Source organism: Micropterus salmoides, unplaced genomic scaffold (assembly GCF_014851395.1).
Source record: "Micropterus salmoides isolate LMB-PRFRI ecotype aquatic unplaced genomic scaffold, ASM1485139v1 Ms_hic_scaffold_12, whole genome shotgun sequence".
NCBI lineage: Eukaryota > Metazoa > Chordata > Actinopteri > Centrarchiformes > Centrarchidae > Micropterus > Micropterus salmoides.
The window spans coordinates 22908963-22930434 of record NW_024040263.1 but is presented as its reverse complement, the minus strand read 5'-3'; the positions used below and the strand labels follow the sequence as shown (position 1 = coordinate 22930434).

General features: G+C 39.3%; 3 protein-coding genes across 3 annotated transcripts; all 3 read left to right on the top strand.

Moving 5' to 3' along the window:
• The first annotated feature begins 1593 nt into the window (after nucleotides 1–1593).
• LOC119899462 (CMRF35-like molecule 1) lies at nucleotides 1594–6526 on the top strand. The gene is made up of 6 exons (XM_038714026.1): nucleotides 1594–1777; nucleotides 1864–2184; nucleotides 2970–3083; nucleotides 3173–3214; nucleotides 3319–3467; nucleotides 4865–6526. Exons 1-6 carry the CDS (start codon nucleotides 1741–1743, stop codon nucleotides 5315–5317), a joined length of 1116 nt encoding a protein of 371 aa, XP_038569954.1. The 5' UTR covers nucleotides 1594–1740; the 3' UTR covers nucleotides 5318–6526.
• Nucleotides 6527–9900: 3374 nt separating this feature from the next.
• On the top strand, nucleotides 9901–12684 carry LOC119899461. Its single transcript, XM_038714025.1, has 5 exons — nucleotides 9901–9977; nucleotides 10103–10435; nucleotides 10930–10971; nucleotides 11098–11225; nucleotides 12057–12684. Exons 1-5 carry the CDS (start codon nucleotides 9911–9913, stop codon nucleotides 12375–12377), a joined length of 891 nt encoding a protein of 296 aa, XP_038569953.1. The 5' UTR covers nucleotides 9901–9910; the 3' UTR covers nucleotides 12378–12684.
• A 1949-nt stretch (nucleotides 12685–14633) lies between these two features.
• LOC119899457 (CMRF35-like molecule 7) lies at nucleotides 14634–17433 on the top strand. The gene is made up of 5 exons (XM_038714022.1): nucleotides 14634–14795; nucleotides 15449–15760; nucleotides 16017–16052; nucleotides 16153–16260; nucleotides 17081–17433. Exons 1-5 carry the CDS (start codon nucleotides 14762–14764, stop codon nucleotides 17431–17433), a joined length of 843 nt encoding a protein of 280 aa, XP_038569950.1. The 5' UTR covers nucleotides 14634–14761.
• The last annotated feature ends 4039 nt before the right edge of the window (nucleotides 17434–21472 follow it).

Here is a 21472-nt window from a genome sequence, read left to right as displayed (position 1 = left end):
CTCTCATGCATAGTGTGGGCGGATTACACTATTTTGTATTTCTTTTGTAAGGGATGAGTGTGGCCTTGGAGAGCCACCGCTATTGTTCATGTTTTCGGTGGGGGAGGGGAGGGGTAGAAAGTTCAGTCAGCCAACCAATTTATTCAGGCAATCTTAATTTAGTTATGACACTACTTACTTAGAAATAAAAAATTGCAAACAAAAACAAACATATATATCCCTACCCCCCCCCCCCCCCCCAACTACCACGCCCTTGATGGGGGGGTTGTCGCCACAAGCCACAGATGTAGTCTAATTATTTTGCCACAATCAAGACACACAAACAAACTTTATTCAAAATATTCAAACACGCATGTTCAGTCAGGCAGATTGTGTCCAAGGTTGTGTCCTTTGTAACTGGAGAGAACTGTGGGCCCAGGGCAGCCGCACCTTCTGTCCACCCACTTGTTCCGCTACAGCTAACCACGTTATTGATCACACCTCTGTTTTTGTGCACATGCACATGTCTGCTAAATTGTGTTGATCGCTTAGTATCACTCTGAGAAACTTTCCAGGGAGGGTGTGGAGAGAGTGTCAAAGAGAGAGAGATGTAAAATAAATACACAGGAAAGTATTTAACTGCAGATGTTGTGAAAGGTGACTCCACGAACCACAATCACTAACATCTGTGAGGTTGCTTTCTTCAAAGATGCCTCCACGTCTGACACCTGCACTTTAAAAGACAATAGACTCATTCTTGACCTTTCACACTTACATTTAGTGTCACCTTAATCTGTAGGTGAATCTGCTATACAAATTTCAGACAGCATCAGAAAACATTAATTCGAGATGTCCTCTAATATTGTATGTTGTGTTATCCTTTTGCTCATTTTTGGATCATGATTGCTTTTAGATGTTTCTTAAGGAAAATATGTGGCACTTTAGCTGATCAGTGGTCCAATATGTTTACCAGCTAGTTTCCAGCAGTCTGTCTGCTGCTGTTTGGTGCTGAGCAGGTAGCGTAACATAGCGTAGCGTACAGTTGGATTTTAGAGCTTTATACTGAAAAAACAGCTGCAGCTGTGGCTGAAAACAACGTTATGAGAGTGGTGAGAGTGGACCGAAACAGCAAAGTTGCGGGTCGGAGAGCTAAACAATGAGCTGAAACTCACTATGAAAGCGCTATAAAGGCAAAGGGAGCTGGAGATTCCGGTAGGTTCACATTGCTCCTTTCAAGCTGTCACATTGTCACTTGATACAAAATTGCTATTATAAAAACAGCATTTATAGCCCTTTTAAAACAGTTGGGCTAATGTTTCAGTAGAAGTACCAAGTGAAGTGAGTTTTATTTGACATATGCTTAAGTTGAATTGTTCATCAACATGTTGTAGTAGATAAGCAGAAGTTGAGTGTAGTATTATTATAGAGATATGTATTGAATTTCAATTCCTGCTTGGCCCATCAGTCACCCATACTGCAATGATACAGGAAATTGATGGCACTGAAACTAGAATGCATCTGAGACATGTCTTCTCACTTCACCTCCACATGTTTCTCTTCTCTCTGCCGCCTACAGTCCTTGTCATCCAGTCAAAACCACAGGTAACATCTAGATCTTACTTCATTTGCACAAGGCTGCGCAGTGGTAGAGCATGATGAAACATGTGACCACTGTTTAGGTTTTTAAGGATTCAGATTAAATCAATGTTTAGAGCAAGAGGCAATAAGAAAGAACTATAGAGCTGGCTATTTATCATCAGAATGAAGATCCTTTCTTTTTTCTGCTGTCTTCTTTATGGTAAGTGTGTTAAATAAAATGCATACATTGATTTAATTAACTAACTAAAATATGCTTTAACTCTTCACATGATTTAATTTTGGCAGCTATGTGGACAGAGGGAGCAGAGATCAACGTAGAGGGGTTTGAGGGGGGAGAAGTCTCGTTCCAGTGTTCACACAAACTTGCACGGAAAAACAATAAATACTTCTGCAACAATCCATGTTCTGTCAATGAAGATATACTGGTTACTGTAATATCTGGAAGAAGAGCAGAGTCAGGTAGGATAACTCTGGTGGACTCGGGGGACGGATTCTTCACTGTGACCTTCAGGCGACTCCAGCTGTCAGACTCAGGGATATACTGGTGTGGGGTGGACAGGCCTGTTTTTGACACATTCACTTCAGTAAATCTTACTGTGAAGGAAGGTACGTGAATGATCTTATCACCCCTACTTTACTTGAGTATTTCCACGATATGCTACTTTATAATTCAATGGCACTACGTTTCACATTTACCTGCAAGCTGGAGTTACTATTCAGGTTAATATTTCCCAAACACAATATTGGCTAAGTTGATAACATATAATGCATTTTTATATAACAAACCAGTGGTTCCCAATCGTTTTTGCTTGTGACACCTTACTGAAAAGCAGTGGTTGTTTGGGGCCCCTTGTCATGTTTCACAAATCCATGACTTTTGCTGCACAGAACGTTTTTATTGAAATAATTGCTCGAGGCTCAAAGAGGTTAAACTGTACAATATTTAAAAAACAAACAAATAGATATTAGAAAAAAGTCCAAAAAATAAAAACAAATATATGTATCTGAACTTCTGTCCAACCCCATTAATCATGTCACGACGCCTCAGATTCATTTTGTGACTCTCACAACGGGCTGAAACCCTAGGTTGGGAATCACTTGACTAAACTATGTAACTATCTATAAAGATGTTAAAACTAGCTCCACCATGAGCAGCTACACCAGCAAAATGCTTCTTACACTTTGATGCATCAGTGTTTACCATCTAATGTCATATATTACATCATTTGCTGGGGACATTTTACTGCGGAACGAGTATGTTTGACACTTTAAGTATATTTAGCAGATACATACTTCTGTACTTTTACTTTTAAATGTTTTTACATTGTTGTATTGTACTTTTAGTTAAGTAAAGGATCTGATTAATTCTACCACTACTGTTCCACACACAGCGGTTGCAACCGTCACACCTGAACTTTCTTTCACATGGACATATGGGAACTTTTCCAACTCAACAGAGTTAACATCTGGAATGAACACCAGTAGTCCTACAAACCTTTCAACAGGTAGGAAGAAAATATGATCAAATTATAATCCTTACAAACATAAATCACAGATAAACTTACATAAAGTAATATTCCATCCAACCTTACAGCCTCAAACTACACTAACGTAGGAGAACAGAACATAAGCACAGGTGAGTTTCTATCTTATCATTTGGTTTGTACATTTGCACATCAGCTGATGACTGACACTTGTAGATATGTAAAACTGTTGAGCCATCTTCTTGTTTTTGGTCAGACACTGTGTTGTATGCCAGTGTTGGGGGTGCTGCTGTGCTCACTATCTTGGTGCTGGCGATGTGCTTCAGGAAATGCAGAGAAATCTCAAAACCTCAACCACAAGTTTGCTCCAACAGCACAGACCTGATCAGTGCAGCTGAAAGAGAAGTATGTGGCAGAAACTGGAGCATGTCACCGCACAACAACTGTCTTCTTAGAGAAACATGACCATTGTCTTGAAAACCAATTAGATTAAGCCGAGCACGATCAAGTTTATTTTTCCTAAGCCAAAGGTCAATGCATGAAGAGGGGTTTTCCAAAGTCAGTAACTATTCTCTTTATTTTGAAACTGTGGTGTTTTTGCTTTAAAACCACAACTTATCAGTTTTATTGGCAATACAAGAAACACTCCTGCACTAAAGGAACAAACTTTTGTTCGTACCTGTCTCATGTATTTCTGTTAAATATAAAGCTACAACCAGTTAGGTTAACTTGACAAAACAGACTGGGGACAGGGTGGCAGGCCTGACACTGTCCAAAGATAAAAAAGAATCCATCGACTAGCACCTCTAAAGCTCACTAATGAACAAGTTCTCGTTTGTTAATCCTTATTAGAGATTCCATAATTCCTGGTTGCAGGCTCCAAGATGACTCCAGACACTGCTCGGACAAAGAAATAAGCAAATACGCAACCTCCCTTATTTTTATTAGTTTATTATCAGGTATATTTAACATGGACAATGTACAATAATAATAATAATAATAATAATAATAATAATAATAATAATAATAATAATAATAATAATAATAATAATAATAATAATAATGTGCCAGAATAAGGCATAAGGCTATTTTACATCTGTTGTCCCTGGACAGATGGTAATATGTCACACCTAAAAAGATAAAAGGATTAAAATAGTACATGCAGGTTAAGCCCAATACAAGTAAAAATTTACCTTAAATGCATAAAAAAATTGACTAGACCAACATAAAAACAAGAACAATTGGTCCATATCAACACCAACACACACATACACACACAAGCTAAACTGTCAGTCCATATAACAAACATTGTATAACATCAACAACATTGTATGTCCAACATTTTTGGACATACACAAAAAAACAATGTAGCTGGGCCAATAACAAACAACAGAGGTTTAACCCATCTAAACAAAAATGAGCCAGACAACCTCTTAGGCATAGCACAAGAGGCACAAACAGGCAGGACAGAAAAGTCAAGATAGCAGCAAGATTTAGTGTCTAAATGTATTGTTGAAAGTCCATTCACCATTCAGCAGGTTAGCTGAATGTGCTAAAGTGCACAACACAATTAAGTGTTACCAATAATGAATGAATATTGAATTAATATTAACGTGGGTTAACACCAAATTACATAGTTCTTTACAAATAATTTAGAAAATGATGAACCTGTAAAATAAAATGTTATCCAGTTTTGTCTTTCCAATTTATATTTTTATCATTATTGTTATGATGTTTTCTGATATTTGAGTTTGTAGTAGTAGTGCAACTAAAACCTATTGATTATTTCTTCTTCTCAACAGGCCAACTGTGAGTACGATGACATTGCTGGGGAAGTGCAGCCAAAAAAAATCGTATCCGAGCGATTCTCTTGTACTCACCACTCAAAACAGGACCCACCAACATCTGCGTCTACAGAGGCTGAATGTAACATACCCCTTCACATCTATGAAAACATCTGCTGCTCCAGACACAATGCAGATTCAAGATATTCAGGTGCAAACGTCCAAGTCAAGCATCAAGCCAGCTCTAGGGTCTACATCAAACCTTTGCCGTCTACAATATCTGAAAGAACTGGTGATGGCTGTTGTGGAAAACACACAAAGAATCCTACAGCAACGAGAGATGCAACAAGCAAACCTACAAGGAGCCGTACAAGCAAGGCATCAGCTTCTCACTCCATGTCTTGCAGTGATTCCACAGACGTGAGGCCCAGATCACTTTGGTTTGGTTTGGATTTATCAGAAACAGTCTGAGTTACTCTCAAAGGTGTGATCAGTATGATTTTCATGGACACTGATGGATAAGTGAACTGTATGTCCTATTCTGCTTCGCCAGTTAAATTTCTTTCCCTTACAAAGACATGCTGCGGGTTACAGACAGGTGCAGTCGTCTGTCTGTGGCCAACAGAGAGAAAATCTGCAAAGGAACATGTTTTTCTCCCTTCGCTGGGCCACTTTACATACTTACATGAATGTTTGATTTGCTTGATAGTTAGTACTTGATAGAGTAGAGTGAAAAAAGACGGCTGGGTGATGGCAGTCCAAGCTCAGATAGATCAGGGTTTACAGGATCACAGGAATACCTTACAATATAATGAAATCTAATATAACAGCTCTATATGAACATTTAGCTTTGTGAAGCTTCAAATGGATTTTTGAAACTGCTATTGTTAAGACTTTACCTGTAACATCACAGTGTTCTTGCATTAGATTGCATTTTATAAGGCACTTTGAGCTGCATTTCATGTATTTTTATTATTCATGGCATTTTTTGTGACTCTATGACACGGTTTCAACAATAATTATAAGCTGAGTGGTACTTGTTAGCTAGGCTTGTTCCCTTTTAGCAGGATGAGTTTATCTGGTGTTTTCGTAATTATGATTAGATTTAGCTTTTGCCTTATGTATTTCACAAACTCAATCACTAAGAAGTTGAAGCATCAAATGCTTTTTTCAATAACAGGGAACTTGGGAAATGAGCTTTGGGTAGCCAGAGTGCAGACAATGCAGTTTGCAGTTTAATCCCAGATTTTGAGAAGAAAAGAGACCTCTTCTCCAAGAGGCAAGGTGAAAGTCTTCAAACTGACTTCCTAACTGTAGCACTTGCCTTCATTTAAGAGATGTCCCTGTGAAGCAGTATCTGCAATGTATAAAACTCAACACAATTTTAGAAGTTTTTAGATAAATCCTTTATTGCAAATCTTAGATTAACACAATTCAACATGATTGGTCAATACTGGGATTACAAAGACTACAAACTGAAACCAGAACACTTCCAATACCAAATACCAATACTTTGTCCTCTGCATACAGATTCTGCATTCATATGCAGATATCTGTTTACAAAAGAAGTGTGTGTGTGTTTATAAATGACTCTTTGTGGCATTTTTGAACGTACAGTGGGTAAGGAAAGTATTCAGACCCCTGTAAATTTTTCACTCTTTGTTTCATTGCAGCCATTTTCCAAAAATCAAAAAAGTTCATTTTATTTCTCAGTAATGTACACTCAGCACCCCATCTTGACAGAAAAAAACAGAAATGTAGAAATTTTTGCAAATTTATTAAAAAAGAAAAAACTGAAATATCACATGGTAATAAGTATTCAGACCCTTTGCTCAGTATTTAGTAGAAGCACCCTTTTGATCTAATACAGCCATGAGTCGTTTTGGGAAAGATGCAGAGAAGTTTTTCACATCTGGATTTGGGTATCCTCTGCCATTCCTCCTTGCAGATCCTCTCCAGTTCTGTCAGGTTGGATGGTAAACGTTGGTGGACAGCCATTTTCAGGTCTCTCCAGAGATGCTCAATTGGGTTTAAGTCAGGGCTCTGGCTGGGCCATTCAAGAACAGCCACGGAGTTGTTGTGAAGCCACTCCTTCGTTATTTTAGCTGTGTGCTTAGGGTCATTGTCTTGTTGGAAGGTAAACCTTCGGCCCAGTCTGAGGTCCAGAGCACTCTGGAAAAGGTTTTCGTCCAGGATATCCCTGTACTTGGCCGCATTCATCTTTCCCTCGATTGCAACCAGTCGTCCTGTCCCTGCAGCTGAAAAACACCCCCACAGCATGATGCTGCCACCACCATGCTTTACTGTTGAGACTGTATTGGACAGGTGATGAGCAGTGCCTGGTTTTCTCCACACATACCGCTTAGAATTAAGGCCAAAAAGTTCTATCTTGGTCTCATCAGACCAGAGGATCTTATTTATCACCATCTTGGAGTCCTTCAGGTGTTTTTTAGCAAACTCCATGCGGGCTTTCATGTGTCTTGCACTGAGGAGAGGCTTCCGTCGGGCCATTCTGCCATAAAGCCCCGACTGGTGGATTGCTGCAGTGATGGTTGACTTACTACAACTTTCTCCCATCTCCCGACTGCATCTCTGGAGCTCAGCCACAGTGACCTTTGGGTTCTTCTTTACCTCTCTCACCAAGGCTCTTCTCCCCCGATAGCTCAGTTTGGCCGAACGGCCAGCTCTAGGAAGGGTTCTGGTCGTCCCAAACGTCTTCCATTTGAGGATTATGGAGGCCACTGTGCTCTTAGGAACCTTAAGTGCAGCAGAAATTTTTTTGTAACCGTGGCCAGATCTGTGCCTTGCCACAATTCTGTCTCTGAGCTCTTCAGGCAGTTCCTTTGACCTCATGATTCTCATTTGCTCTGACATGCACTGTGAGCTGTAAGGTCTTATATAGACAGGTGTGTAGCTTTCCTAATCAAGTCCAATCAGTAAAATCAAACACAGCTGGACTCAAATGAAGGTATAGAACCATCTCATGGATGATCAGAAGAAATAGACAGCACCTGAGTTAAATATGAGTGTCACGGCAAAGGGTCTGAATACTTATGACCATGTGATATTTCAGTTTTTCTTTTTTAATAAATTTGCAAAAATTTCTACATTTCTGTTTTTTTTCTGTCAAGATGGGGTGCTGAGTGTACATTACTGAGAAATAAAATGAACTTTTTTGATTTTTGGAAAATGGCTGCAATGAAACGAAGAGTGAAAAATTTACAGGGGTCTGAATACTTTCCGTACCCACTGTATGTTTCCAGTATGAAGGGGAAGCTTTAACCTTCAAAAAGTCAGCAGCTGTCATAAGATTTGTCTGTACCTAATAAACACATAAACTTTAGGGCTGATGCCTCTCTGTGTGTATGTTAAAGGTTGTGACTTTGGCAACTCCTAGTGGTCATATCAATATATCACATATTATCTTGTGTGTACCATGAGGCAATATCAAATTGAATAATGCATAATGAAGTGGAAAGAACATATATTTAAAGGTCCGGTGTGTAATATTTCTAAGGATCTATCGATAGAAATGCAATCTATGATCCATAACTATGTTTTCAGTGGTGTATAAAGACCTTACATAATGAACCGTTGTGTTTTTATTAGAGTGAGCCATTTATCCCCCTTACTAGGACGTTGCTACGTTGCGCCTTCATGTTTCTAAAGTAGCTGAAAACAGACAAACAGCGCTACATAGCGTGTTTCGTCACTACGTTCTTCTTGTTCTACTTCAGACACTCATCACTACATTGAATACGTACGTTCAAAGAAGTAGTAGTAATAATACACAGCAGGGTCGGCAAATAAGTTTTGCATCAGAGCAATATTTTCAACCATTAGATGGTGGATGAGAATATAAGACGTAATATTGACTTCTATCAACAAGGTGTTCAGTTAGTTCAGTTAGTAAAGCACATGACTTGCACCAAGTGGGTTGTGTGTTTGATCCCACCTGGAGACAGTTTTTTTTTCCTCTCTCTCTTCAACAAATGGATTCTTGTGGTGTATAACATATGTGCATTTGACCATTACAGCATTCTGCAGCAACTGTTTTTTCGGGTTACATTGCAGCATGTGCTGCAGTGTTTGTGTTTCGGTTTTTGATCCGCATCCATCAACCTAGAGTGCTTTTTCATTTCCCCAGTATCTCCAGGCACAGGACATTTAGGGGAATCACGTTTTCTGATGGCTCTTTCAGAGGTGTGTCAAGCTGGCTAGACTCTTTTCAGTGTCGTTCAGAATTTCTCAAAGCTCAGTTCAACAACAAATAAACCATTACAATAAACATAAGCTTCTAGTGTTTTTATTTTGTAGGCAAAACCACTAAAGAGGAAGTGATTATGTGAGTAACTGTTGCAAAATAACGAGATGGCGATCAAAACAGTGGTCCACAAACAAATGGGTGATGTCACGGCGAATATGCCCACTTTTTTCATTCAGTCTACAGTTGGTTTATTTTAGGTTTAAAGCTGGTAAACCTGCTGCTGCTGAAAACAAGAGTAATTGAAAACAGTTGTGGGTCTTAATAACCAAAACAATTGGCTAAAAGAAGATAAAATGCTCCATAAACCTCTTAACTGCAGTCTGGTGATAAATCTCTGTGGATTTGTGACTACGAGCATCCCATTCACCTCGTAGTCATTTGATCTATTGTTAATAAAACAATATTGACTGGTGCTGCTTCAACTGTTTATAAATGATTTGTTAATGCTTTATAGATCAGTAATAACATAAATTTTGGCAAAAGGAAACTCAAGATAACTCAAGTAGATTACAGGGGAGGATAGAATTGACTTGAAGGATGTGGCAAATTAAACTCTATTTTGCAGTAAAAAATATGCTATGAGGACACTGAAAGTTTTTTGATTCCCACAAGCTGCCGTGATTTCACTCTTGTAGGCTGAAGGTTTTGTGTGAAGTGGTCTGATCAGTGAAAGAGGAAGAGGTTTTAACACATGGACATGAAAGCACCAGAACACTCATACGTGATCTTTAGTCCAGGTGTCTGCCTCATTATACAGCTTGGAAAGAAGAGTGTGTGACTGAAAAAAACTGGGAGAGATGGGAGCAACCTGGATCTCATGGAGAACAACTACAACAGTCATCATTACTATACTACAAATCCAAGGTGGGCTGCATGCTATGCATTTAGACTTTTAATGCTGATGAAAAATACTTCATTAGAGATAAACTGTTTATTAAAACACATGGTTACATGATTTTGAGACTAACACAGCTTATTCTAACTGGTAGCTCTGATCAGTGTCAGAACCACAGCTGTTACCGGTGTCGAAGGTCAGAGATTTGACTTCAGATGTGTATATCCAGATGGCTGGGTGCACTATCATAAGTACTTCTGCCGTGACAATGACGGCAATGTGTCCTCCAATACCCTGATACGGACAGAGAAACACAATCAGTGGGAGACAAATGGACGTTTCTCTCTGTTTGACAACACCTCCGGGGCCTTCTTCATCGTCAGGGTGGACAAACTCTTCTCATCGGACAGCGGGACATACCGGTGTGGGGTGGATGTCAGCCATGACCCTGATTATATCAGTTTCATACTACTGAATGTTTCCCGAGGTACGTGTGTCATGGCACAGGATCAACATGTTAACTACGTATACGTGGTATTCTGTCATGCACATGACGTTCATATGCTTATAATAAAATCAGGTTTGTGGTTAGTAGCTTACAGCTAAATAGGTAGATTACAAGTCAGTTACTGTATAGTTTTTGTCCACCTGGTCATTTAGATCTAAAGCTGTCAGGCCCCTCTTTCTATAATGAGAACTAAGTAGTTTTAACTTTCCCACACATGTTCCTCTTTTCAGGAGTTTCTTTAGCTATAAAAATGCTTAGGTTATTACAACTGCACATTTGTATACTTTTGGAAACTAATTGTCTTTTTCCTATTCTTCAACAACAGTGAACCCTGCAAGAAATCTCACATATTACTGTAGGATATGTGTAACTACACAGTACATCAGACACAGTGGCTCAGTGTGTTTTTATTTTACTTTTGTACTTTTATATATAAATAAATTCTTTGGCTTTTTTGCATTTGTGCTTTCCAGTAAGTGAATCACCCGTCTTTCCAAGAGATCTCACAATAGACAGTAAGTGATGTGTGTGTGTGTGTGTGTGTGTGTTTGTGTGCCCATCTTTTTCACAATATTCATAATTTTATATGCGTGTAATTCAATCCTCTGCCAGGTAACTTCAGTTGTTGTTCTCTCCTGCAGAGCTCCACCTGCCGCTGTACTTGACAGCAGTGATGTGCATGGCAGCGATACTGTGTGTGTGTCTGTTCACACTTTGTCTTCTGCTGGCTGTCAAACAAAGAAGACCAGCTCCACGCCACAGTAGAGAGGTTTGTCCATGACAGAAACCTTTAGCCACGCTAGCAGCATGGCTCTTGGGTTGGCAAGGCTGGCTGGTCCACCACTTTTGTCCAGACTGAAATATCTTAGCAACTAAGGGATGGATTGTCATGAAATTTGGTACAGACGTTCATGTCCCCCTCAGGATGAATAGTGCAGTTAGTCACTTGACTTTTCATCTTGCGCCAACATCAAATGACCTCAGCTGTAGGCTACTAACATTTAGTGCTAATTATCAAGTGTTAGGATATAGTCAACACAAGTTCTTATGGGGATATATGGGGTTGAAATCCTTTCCGTAACAATAGACTTTCATTTACTATGTAATCCAGGGCAACTGTGAGCTACACACACAGATTAACAGACATGGAGTTACAACTAATCCAGATAACAATATTTCATCGTTTCTACTGTTATTGCTGTGTTTCTGTTCATTCATTCATACAAAGTGGTGATCGTGGTGAGCTGCAGATTTGTTTTGCATTTGCTATGTTAAATGTTTGTTACTGAAAGGGAAAGACTACTGAAAGCCTTTAACTTCCTTAATGTTATCCTCACTCTCAAAACAAACTCATAACAAAGCATCAATCACAGTTTCTGCAGTCCCCACATGGTATCTCCTGTGACGCCATAGTGTAATATGTAATATCGTAAACACTTATACTTGCTGAACATCAGCATGTTAGCATTGTCACTGTGAGCATGTTGAACATTAGCATTAAGCTCAAAGCTCAGCTGTGCCTAAGTGCAGCCTAACACTAGCATGGCTGCTCACTGAAAATTAAATATTGTCCAGTAAATTCATTCTGTTTATCCCACAGATATCATCAGACTATGAGACAATGATGCCCGGTGTAAGAACTGAACCTGAACTCGGCTGTAGCTGCTCGGCTCCAGACTGCGCTGATCTTTCAGCTCTACCACTGCCACCACCTGACCTCTGCTCCCACTTCACATCAAAGCACCGGGAGTCCACTGTCACTCTCGGCCTCGATGAATATGCTGATGTGGATGTACCAGGGCACATCTGCCGGTACCAGCATCTGGATCCCAGGCGGTTAGAGGAGCATGTCTATCACAGCCTTCATGGAAACAGCGGGCCTAAAGATGGACCTCTGGGAGTCGAAGAGCAGATTAACTGATTAAGGATAATTCCAGGTTAAAATACTACTTATTTTCTAAGCTTGGCTGATCATTTCTTGCAGTTACTATAACCTTACACTCACAAAAGTAATTGCTGAGATCTGGGAACATTACTTTACTTCACTACATAGACTTTTGAGTCATTCTATGAAATAGTTGCCATTTGGGTCCGCAATGTTTGACACAAGATGCATAAATTACAAAAAATATCCCAAAGTGTGTTTCCAAAGCTTAAAGCTGTCAATTCAAGTGTTCTAGTTAGCATGATATATAATAAAAATACTATTCCTAAAGAGTAACATACTAAAACCACCTGTCACTTACCACCCCATCACAAGTTTTATTGTGACGGCGTGGTTCTGCTTCTTGTTGTAACGATTGTTATAATTGATTACATGTGCATCTCAAAATATTAGAATATTAAAATAGATATTTATAATACAGAAATTTCAGCCTCTTGAAAAGTTGAAAAGTTGGGAAAGATGTTTTATGCACTCAGTACTTGGTCTGGGGTCCTTGACCCTGAATTACTACATCAGTGCGGTGTGGTATAGAGGCAATCAGCCTCAGCACTGCTGAGATGTTAGGAAGCCCAGGTTGCTTTGATAGTGGCCTGCAGCTTGTCTGTATTGTTGGGTCTGGTGTTTCTTATTTTACTCTTAAAAATACACCACAGACTCTCTAAGGGGTTCAGGTCAGTTGGCTTGCCAATCAAGCACAGCAATACCATGGTCAGCAAACGTTGTGGTTTCGGCCCTGTGGGCAGGTGGCACATTCTGCTGGAAAATAAAGCATAAAGCTTTACATGTCTAGAATCTAGAATATGTCAAAGTTTCACATTTTGGCTTAAATTACGGGAAAACAATTCTTCCTTTTTCCGATATTCTAATTTTCTGAGATGCACCTAAGATTATAGTAGAGATAATAGCTCTCTTTTAAAACAGCTGTTGTGAGGGAGGAGGTGTCTTTGCATCACATTAAGCCAAACATACTGATCTTTTAATAAATCTGTAATATCAGTAGACTCTGACATTTTCACAATAACAGCAACTTTGTTTTGGCCTATCATTAAGTCACAGTAAGTCTACATTTATATCCAAAATTAACAAAAGTTTCTAATGTTAGATGAAGGCTAAAACAAACAGAGAAACAGTTTGTCCGTATCACCCTGTCACAGGGTCATATTGTTAAAAAATGATGGAAAGGAAGTGAAATGTTCCATAAATTAATGTTAAATAAAATTCTTGGTTTGTGGACTAATCAAAAAAATCCTTAAACTTTTATTAGACTTTTTTAAGTGAATTAGAATTTTTTGTACAAACAATGAGGCCACTGACATGTTGAATTCAAATTTTAGATGGAAAATCTAAGAATTAAAAAAATTATTAAATTACATACTTTGTATTGATGGTTTCCAACAAAAGGACATTTTACTAGTAGGAAAATATTACATTTTACAAATGTATTGCTTGCATTACTACTCAGAGAGTGCACATATTGTCCGTGACGGGGTGGTACAAGAACGGCTCCCATGTTTGAATAAAAAGGATAATATTAATAAGGATTTTGTGCATGAGGTGGGAAAATATATTTTCTGGGGGGTTTATCATATCTTAACAAGTTGTAAGTAAAAAAAAAAGTTTGCTCTTGATGAAAATTTGGAAAATTATAAAGTGGAAATGGCAACCATTTCGTGAATGACTCTTACCTTTATGTTAACTTTTATTTTTTCACCAATTAACTTGGTGATTAATGTGTTATTTATACTAAAAGGAATGATGGCCAAAACACCAGCAAGTTGTTGCTGTTGTTGTTGTATAAACTTTACTGTGTATGTAAGAAACAAAAAGTCAAGGGATGGTGGTCAATTCAAAAGACATAACATTTCGGGAGTCAAGTAAATCAAGTAGCAATATTGTTAGTTTTTGCTTTGTTTTGTTATTTCTAGAAGAAAATGCATCATTGTGTATGGCATGAGCAAAAGAAAAGACTGATTAAAAGATATTACAGTCTCAGCACGAGTCTCAACTCAACTCACTGTATGTTTTAAGCACTGTCCAACTATAATTTATGAGACATTTCAACTAAATAAACCAAGTGGTAATATCTGAGGGTGTCCTTGTGTTAATTATTTACTGGCCTGATTGATCTTGAACATTCACTGTGTGACAGGCAAAAGATGGGAGGGTGTTTTGATGCTTCCCACGTGGTTTACATGGTTTCAGACGGTCATGTAGTCAGAGGAAGTGCAACAACAAAGAGGAACCTATGACAAGTGCAGAGCTGTCATTTATTTTAAGATAATTACTTAGACTTGACATCAGGCTGAGATAAGAAAAGGCAAAGGAAAGCCAGATGTACATATCGTATCAGTATCAGGGAGATGATATTCCTAATTTTGGTCTTTCTTCTGGGAGGTAAGTTTCCCGGGATGAATTCTTTTGTCTCTTTGTCTCTCTTCCTCTATCTGAATGTTTGGTGTTTTTGTGGCTGTGAGTTTTCTCAGATTGACAGGGTTTAAAACAAACAAAATGTGCTCACACAAAATTTGGGTTATTTTTACAGACTCTAATCTCTGCTTGTTTTCTTGTGAAGTACTGCCTAGTTTTAACTTTTCTATAGACCTCTGAAAATTATTGAAATGACACAATAAAAAACAGAACAAACTGCCAACACTACACTACAATACTCGCAGACATGTGCAGTCTCTGTCAGGGACCAGAAATCAAAAGGGTCCGGAGCCGTAAAAGTTTGTGAGCCACTGCTTTAAAGAATTACATTCACATTTAGCTGACTTACAATTGCTATATATGTCAGAGGTAGCACACCTCTAGAGCAATTAGGTCAGTGTCTTGCTCAGGGACACAATGGTGGATGGGTCATAGTGGGGGATTGAACCTGGGTTTCTCACACCAAAGGCATGTGTCTTATTCATTGTGCCACCACCATCAAAGAATAGAACAGTCTATCAGGTTGGTATGAACTTTACAAATGAGGTACAGACTGTGTAACTAGTGAGGTTAACAGCTGTTTGCTGTCACACAGTATGACCTTCGTTTGTTTTGCGCAGGGTTGCGGGAGACAGAAACTGTGTCGGTAATAGGAGAATTGGGAAAGGACATCACAATAAAATGCACTCACGTCAACGCATTTTCCAACATCAAATATTTCTGCAAGGGAGCATGTCAAGATGCAGACATCCTAATAAGTAGCAGAAAAAAGGAGAAAGGTTCAAATGACAAATACAGTATTATAGATGAAGGAAACACGTTCAAGGTGACCATCTTTCATCTGACGCAGAAGGACTCAGGAACCTACTGGTGTGGAATAGAGAGAATTGGTGTCGACACGTACAATATGGTAGACCTCACAGTCATAATGGGTGAGTTGATTTAGCACTGTATATGAATGTGTATTATGACATTGTTATTTTTCACCACTTAAGAGAGAAAGATTTCGGTTCCATTCACTTAAATGTGACCAATATTTCACAACACTGTCTGTCTCAAACCGATCTTCTCTTTTCCACAACAGACAGACATTACAGGAAAGAAACCAAATACTAACGCAGCAGATAAACAGTAACTGAGAACAAGGAACAAAATTAAGATCATTTTTTTGTTTCTTTTTTCTTTCAGGAAAACCCGATGAGGCAACATATGCTTTATCCTCTAGTAAGAAACTGTATGGTTGTATGGTGATATGTATATGTATATATGTATGTATATGTATGATATATACATCATCACTGACGTCATGTTGTATCTTTTTCAGAAAAGCTGGCGTATGTCGGAGCAGGGCTTGGGGTAGTTGTGCTGACTCTGGCGATTGTCCTTCTAATATTCTTTAGACATCGAAACAGAGACATCACAACATTTTCTGGTATATAAATCACAGACTCATATAATAATATTTTCAGAATACGATGGCAGTTTGAAACACAGATAATGGAAAACACCCAGATTCACATCAACAGCTATCCCACACATCCAGCAACGACTTTGTGAAAATTGCCCAGTGCTTTAGCCAAAAAAAGTCTCAGGGTTACTGTCAAGAGTTTTACAGATGTCCTTTTAAAATGGAGCCCTTTGTGGGTGGCAGGGGACCCATGGTTACCAATGGTGGCCACTGGGCAACGAAGCTGAGTGGTGGTGCCATAGCTACAGTTACTCTCTGAATACAACCACGCAGCCACCTAACCTTGAAACCATAGTTAGCACTTTCGAAACAAGTTAGCTACCACAGAGCTACCACATAGAAACCACTCTGAACACGGAAACCACCTAATAAAGCCCAAGCAACAGCTCTATAGCTGCCACATTGGAAACTCATTTAACATCTTTTCAACTTCTTTGCAACCATCTACAACAGGCCTAATAATTAGCACATCTCAAAATGTAACATTTTAGCACTTTAATAGTGGTAGTTCCTGTGTGAGAGCAAGAAGAGGGACATGCTTTTCCATTTTATACAGATTGTAAAGCCCCTAGAGACTAATTTGTGATTTTGGGCTCTACAAATAAACTTGACTTGAATTGACTTAAAATGTATTCAGTAATTTTCTAGTTCGATGTTTTGCCTGTTGAAACAAAATGTTGGCGAAGGATGCAGCCGTATGGCCCAAAAAGAAGTAAAAGTAAAGATGTAGTTTAATTTCACAGGGATTTAAAACGTTGTAAATGTATCATTACTCTCCATACAGGAAAGGACACTGTTTATGCATCACTATCCAGTCAGAAACAAGGTGCACACCACATCACTACTTCCTCTTCAACAGCCAATGAGGACCAAGAAACAGATGGCACGACTGACGACATCTTCAGATCGTCGTCCGTTCAGCATCAAGATACCAGCAGAGATCATGCAGACAATATTTACTCCAATGTCACTGTTTCATCAGAGCCTCAGATCCAACCAGACAGTCTCTTCTACTCCACTGTTAGCTTCAACAAACACACCGACTGCACCTCAGTCACACCTCGCACTGCATCAGCTACGTATGCCAGCATTAAACACATTTCGACAGATGAATCAACAGTCTATTGCGATGTCTGAACTCAGTGCTGCCATCTTTACTGTTGAGTAGCCTACAGTATCTTCCTAAGAATTTGTGCTTTGCTAAACAGCCAGTACGCACCGCTGAGATGCATTTCTGTTCTAAGGCTGAATGAATATTTATTTTAATAATTCTGAATTTATTTACTTTTCAAATGATTAAAATACTAATTTAAAAAAGATTTTACCCTAATAAAATATTGTAAAATCAATGTGTGGATTTTGTTCTCTGTAAATTTTTGTATTTTCTGTGAGTGTCTGTTTGTGGTTGACTGTGGAAAAAAACACATTCACACACACACACACACACACACACACACACACACACACACACACACACACACACACACACACACGCACAGCTTGTATGAGAACGGAAAAAGAGATGTTAGCAAAGGAAGAGTCTGTAGTGGACAAGCTTCACACCTACATCACCAACTCATGATCACCCTCAACACCTCCTCGTTCATTGTGGGGCATTGTGAATTTAAGAAGTGGTCTGAGAGCTGGTGAAGGGCAGAGAAACTGGTAGAAGCTAAGGGAAACAAAAGGTGAGAGAGAATTTGACAAAGATCACAATGAGGAAAATGCTTCTTCTCAGCATCTGGCTGTTCTCTGGTGAGCTGCAATTTTAAAATGATCCCCTTACAGTGTTGATATATTTTATTATACTGCTGAGAACTTTTGCTTTTCTGAGCCATTTTCAATATAAATTGGCTGAACATCAACTCTTTGAAGACATCCAGTTAAAGGATGAAAAACAGCTGAAGCAAAGTTTTTGTGCCCATTTTGCCATTACAAAAAATAACTACTGTTTATTTTTCTTTGGCAGCAGTCAGATGCCAACAATCAAAGATACATGCATCCCAGGAGTGAGGGCTAGTTAACATCCTCTGCCAATATGACTCTGGGTATGAAACATATCCGAAATATTTCTCTAAGGGCATTTATGGTAAAAGAACAATTCTGATTAAGACCTCTGGTAAAAATTCAGAAGAGAGGATACATGAAGGGAAATATTATCTCTGGGATGATACTAAAGGAAGGATCCTGCATGTGACCATCTATAACCTGAACCTGAATGATGGTGGGACGTACTGGTGTGAAATAGATACAAACTATTTTGATCCTAAAACAGAAATCAAGCTCACAGTCTATGCAGGTATGTCAACGTTAGATTATGTATTACTGCAGCTGTATTCATTTTTCCTTCCTGAGCACCTCTTGTTGTTCTTTGATAGCTCCTGCACCTTTCAGTCCTCCAGCACTCATCTTGAAACCTCCTTTTTCCACCACAGTTCAAGCCATTACCAGAAACCAGCAACAATCACCTACAGGTTATTTGAACTATGTGCAATATATTGTGTTCAGGAACGTCTTTTAGAGCTTGATTCACATCCTCACACGCTATTTGCTTAAACAGAGATGCTGATTCTCAGTCTGTTTTCTGGTGGTTTCTTTAACTCAGTGACAGAGAGTGCCAGTAGTACAACACTGTGGTCCACACCACCTGATGATGTGCATACAGGTAACACCTCATACACAACAATTTATTCAGGAAAAACCTGAAACAATCTCACATGCATGTTATCAAAATAGTCCCACTTTATGATGGGCAAGGCAAGTTCATTTCTACATCTAAACACAGGAAATTAAGTGCTTTATATAAGTATATATTATTATATAAAATACATACATATTATATAATAAATACATAAAAACAACATTTAAAACAACAAACACACAAAGAGAAAAACTGCAATATATAAACATCTAAATATGAATAATATGGAAATCTAAAAATATAAATTTATGAATCCCAGTTAACATAGGTTTTAAGTCATCAGGACGTAATTTCCATCTGTGTGCAGCATAGTGGCTGAATGCAATGTCAGCATATTTCATTTTCAGGGTTTAGCATTTGGCAGGTTTGTAAAAAAAAAAACAATGGTGCAGGCAGAATCATCTAGATTGTTGTTTAAATACTAAATGTATTTCTCAAGATTATATTAATGTAGATTGATTTAGCAGGAATGATAAATTTAACGGTGGATAGCGCTGTTGCCTTACAGCAGGAAGGTTGTGGGTTCAAACCCCGGTTGCCCTGGCCTTTAAATGTATGTTAAATGTGGTATTTAGGAGGAGATGACACGGTGAGCGTTTGTGTAATCTCGTGAGACTTGGTGCAATTCAAACATGGCAGCGCGCAGCTAAACAAACAATTCATTAAACAAACAATCCGCCAATTTTAAGCGAATTAACAAATAAGAGCAGTCAAATCGCACTGGAGGACCTCGAGGACGAGTGTTTGGAGGACCTTGAAGTTTATTGACCAGTGTTTCATCGAGTGGTCATGGGGAAATCAAAAAGAAACCGCACTGAAGACTCACCTGGAGCATCACCTGGAGCAGTCTCCTCGCAAGGTGCAGATTTTACAGAGATTCTGGATTCAATAGACAAGAAATTGTCCAGCTTTGATGCCGATTATCTCTTGTGGAAGTACTTCACAAAGAGTTTCAGGCTCTGCGGGAATCCCTGGAGTTCAGCCAGAAACAGGTGGTTGAGCTCGCGGCAGAAAACAAGGTCCTCAAAGGTTCGGTTAAATCCCTCACGGAGGGAATGACGCGGCTCTCGGCAGACAATAAAAACATTAGAGAAGCGATCATCGATCTCCAGGCTCGTAGTATGCGGGATAATCTGGTCATTTCGGGTATCCCGGAGCAGGCGGATGAAACCCCAGAGGAGACCGTTAAAAGCTTCATCCAAAATCAACTGAAGCTCCCGGCCGAGACCGTAAAGAACATCAGCTTCCACCGGGTGCACCGCCTGGGAGGACGGCGACAGGAGAACCAGAGGCCCAGGCCCATCGTCGCGAAGTTTGAACACTTCAAGCAGAAGGAACTGGTTAAAGGCCGCGGCAGGGAGCTGAGGGACCAACTTCAGCGTTAACGACCAGTTTCCCCGGGAGATCCTGGACCGACGCCGAGTCCTGTTCCCGATAAGAAAGAAGCTTATTGGAGAAGGATCACGGGCTGTCATCGCTGTGGATAAACTTTACGTCGATGGCCAGCTGTACCGCGACCGAGACACCACTCCTTGGCTCTACTAAGAACCAAGTCCAGCAACAGGTGAACTGTATCACTATGCGATCATTTTTTCCCCATCAGTTAATTACTCCGTGACATATGGCAAGTTAATAGTTATAAAATACAGTGCACGTCTCAACAGCCTATAACTGTGGTTATCTGATAGTCTGTCCGATAATGTTTTGTGTATTTTCCCCTGTTTTTGTTTCACTGTTTCTTTCTTTGTGTTAATGTTGCTCTTCCTCCGCCGTTTACACATCGATCAGCTGCGCAATTTTCATACTGTTTAATTCACAAACAGTCGGGCACAGCTAGCACACACACGCAGGCGCATACAACATGAACACTAGACACACACATACAGGCGCATACAACACACACATAAACAACACGCACACTGCACACACTAGCCATCACCACATCCCTTAGTTGAATGATGACCTCACTTATAATCACCTCTTGGAATGTACGCGGAGTTGGTTCAAGGGAAAAGAGATTAAAAATTTTAACCATCAAATAATCTGCAAGCAGACATTGTCCTACTACAGGAGACTCATTTACCCAAGACAGCAGATAAACTAACCTCACCACAGTTTCCTCACTCGTACTCAGCTGTTATAAACTCAAAACAAAGGGGTGTCACCATTATGATAAATAGAAAAAACACTTCAATCATATAACATACTATTGATCCAGAGGGTCGATTCATTTTGTTAACATTCGATTCAAAATACTCCTTTATGCATTGCTAACATTATGGCCCAATGTTGACGACCCCTCTTTTTCATGCTTTCTTCAACTCACTCTCTGCTCACTCAGACACAGCTCTTATATTAGGAGGGGACTTCAACATGGTATGTAATCCAGCAGTTGACAGGCTCAGTACGGCAGGTGGTCACCGTATTTGGAAATCAACAGACATCCTTAAACAATACATGAGCGATTTGGTCTTT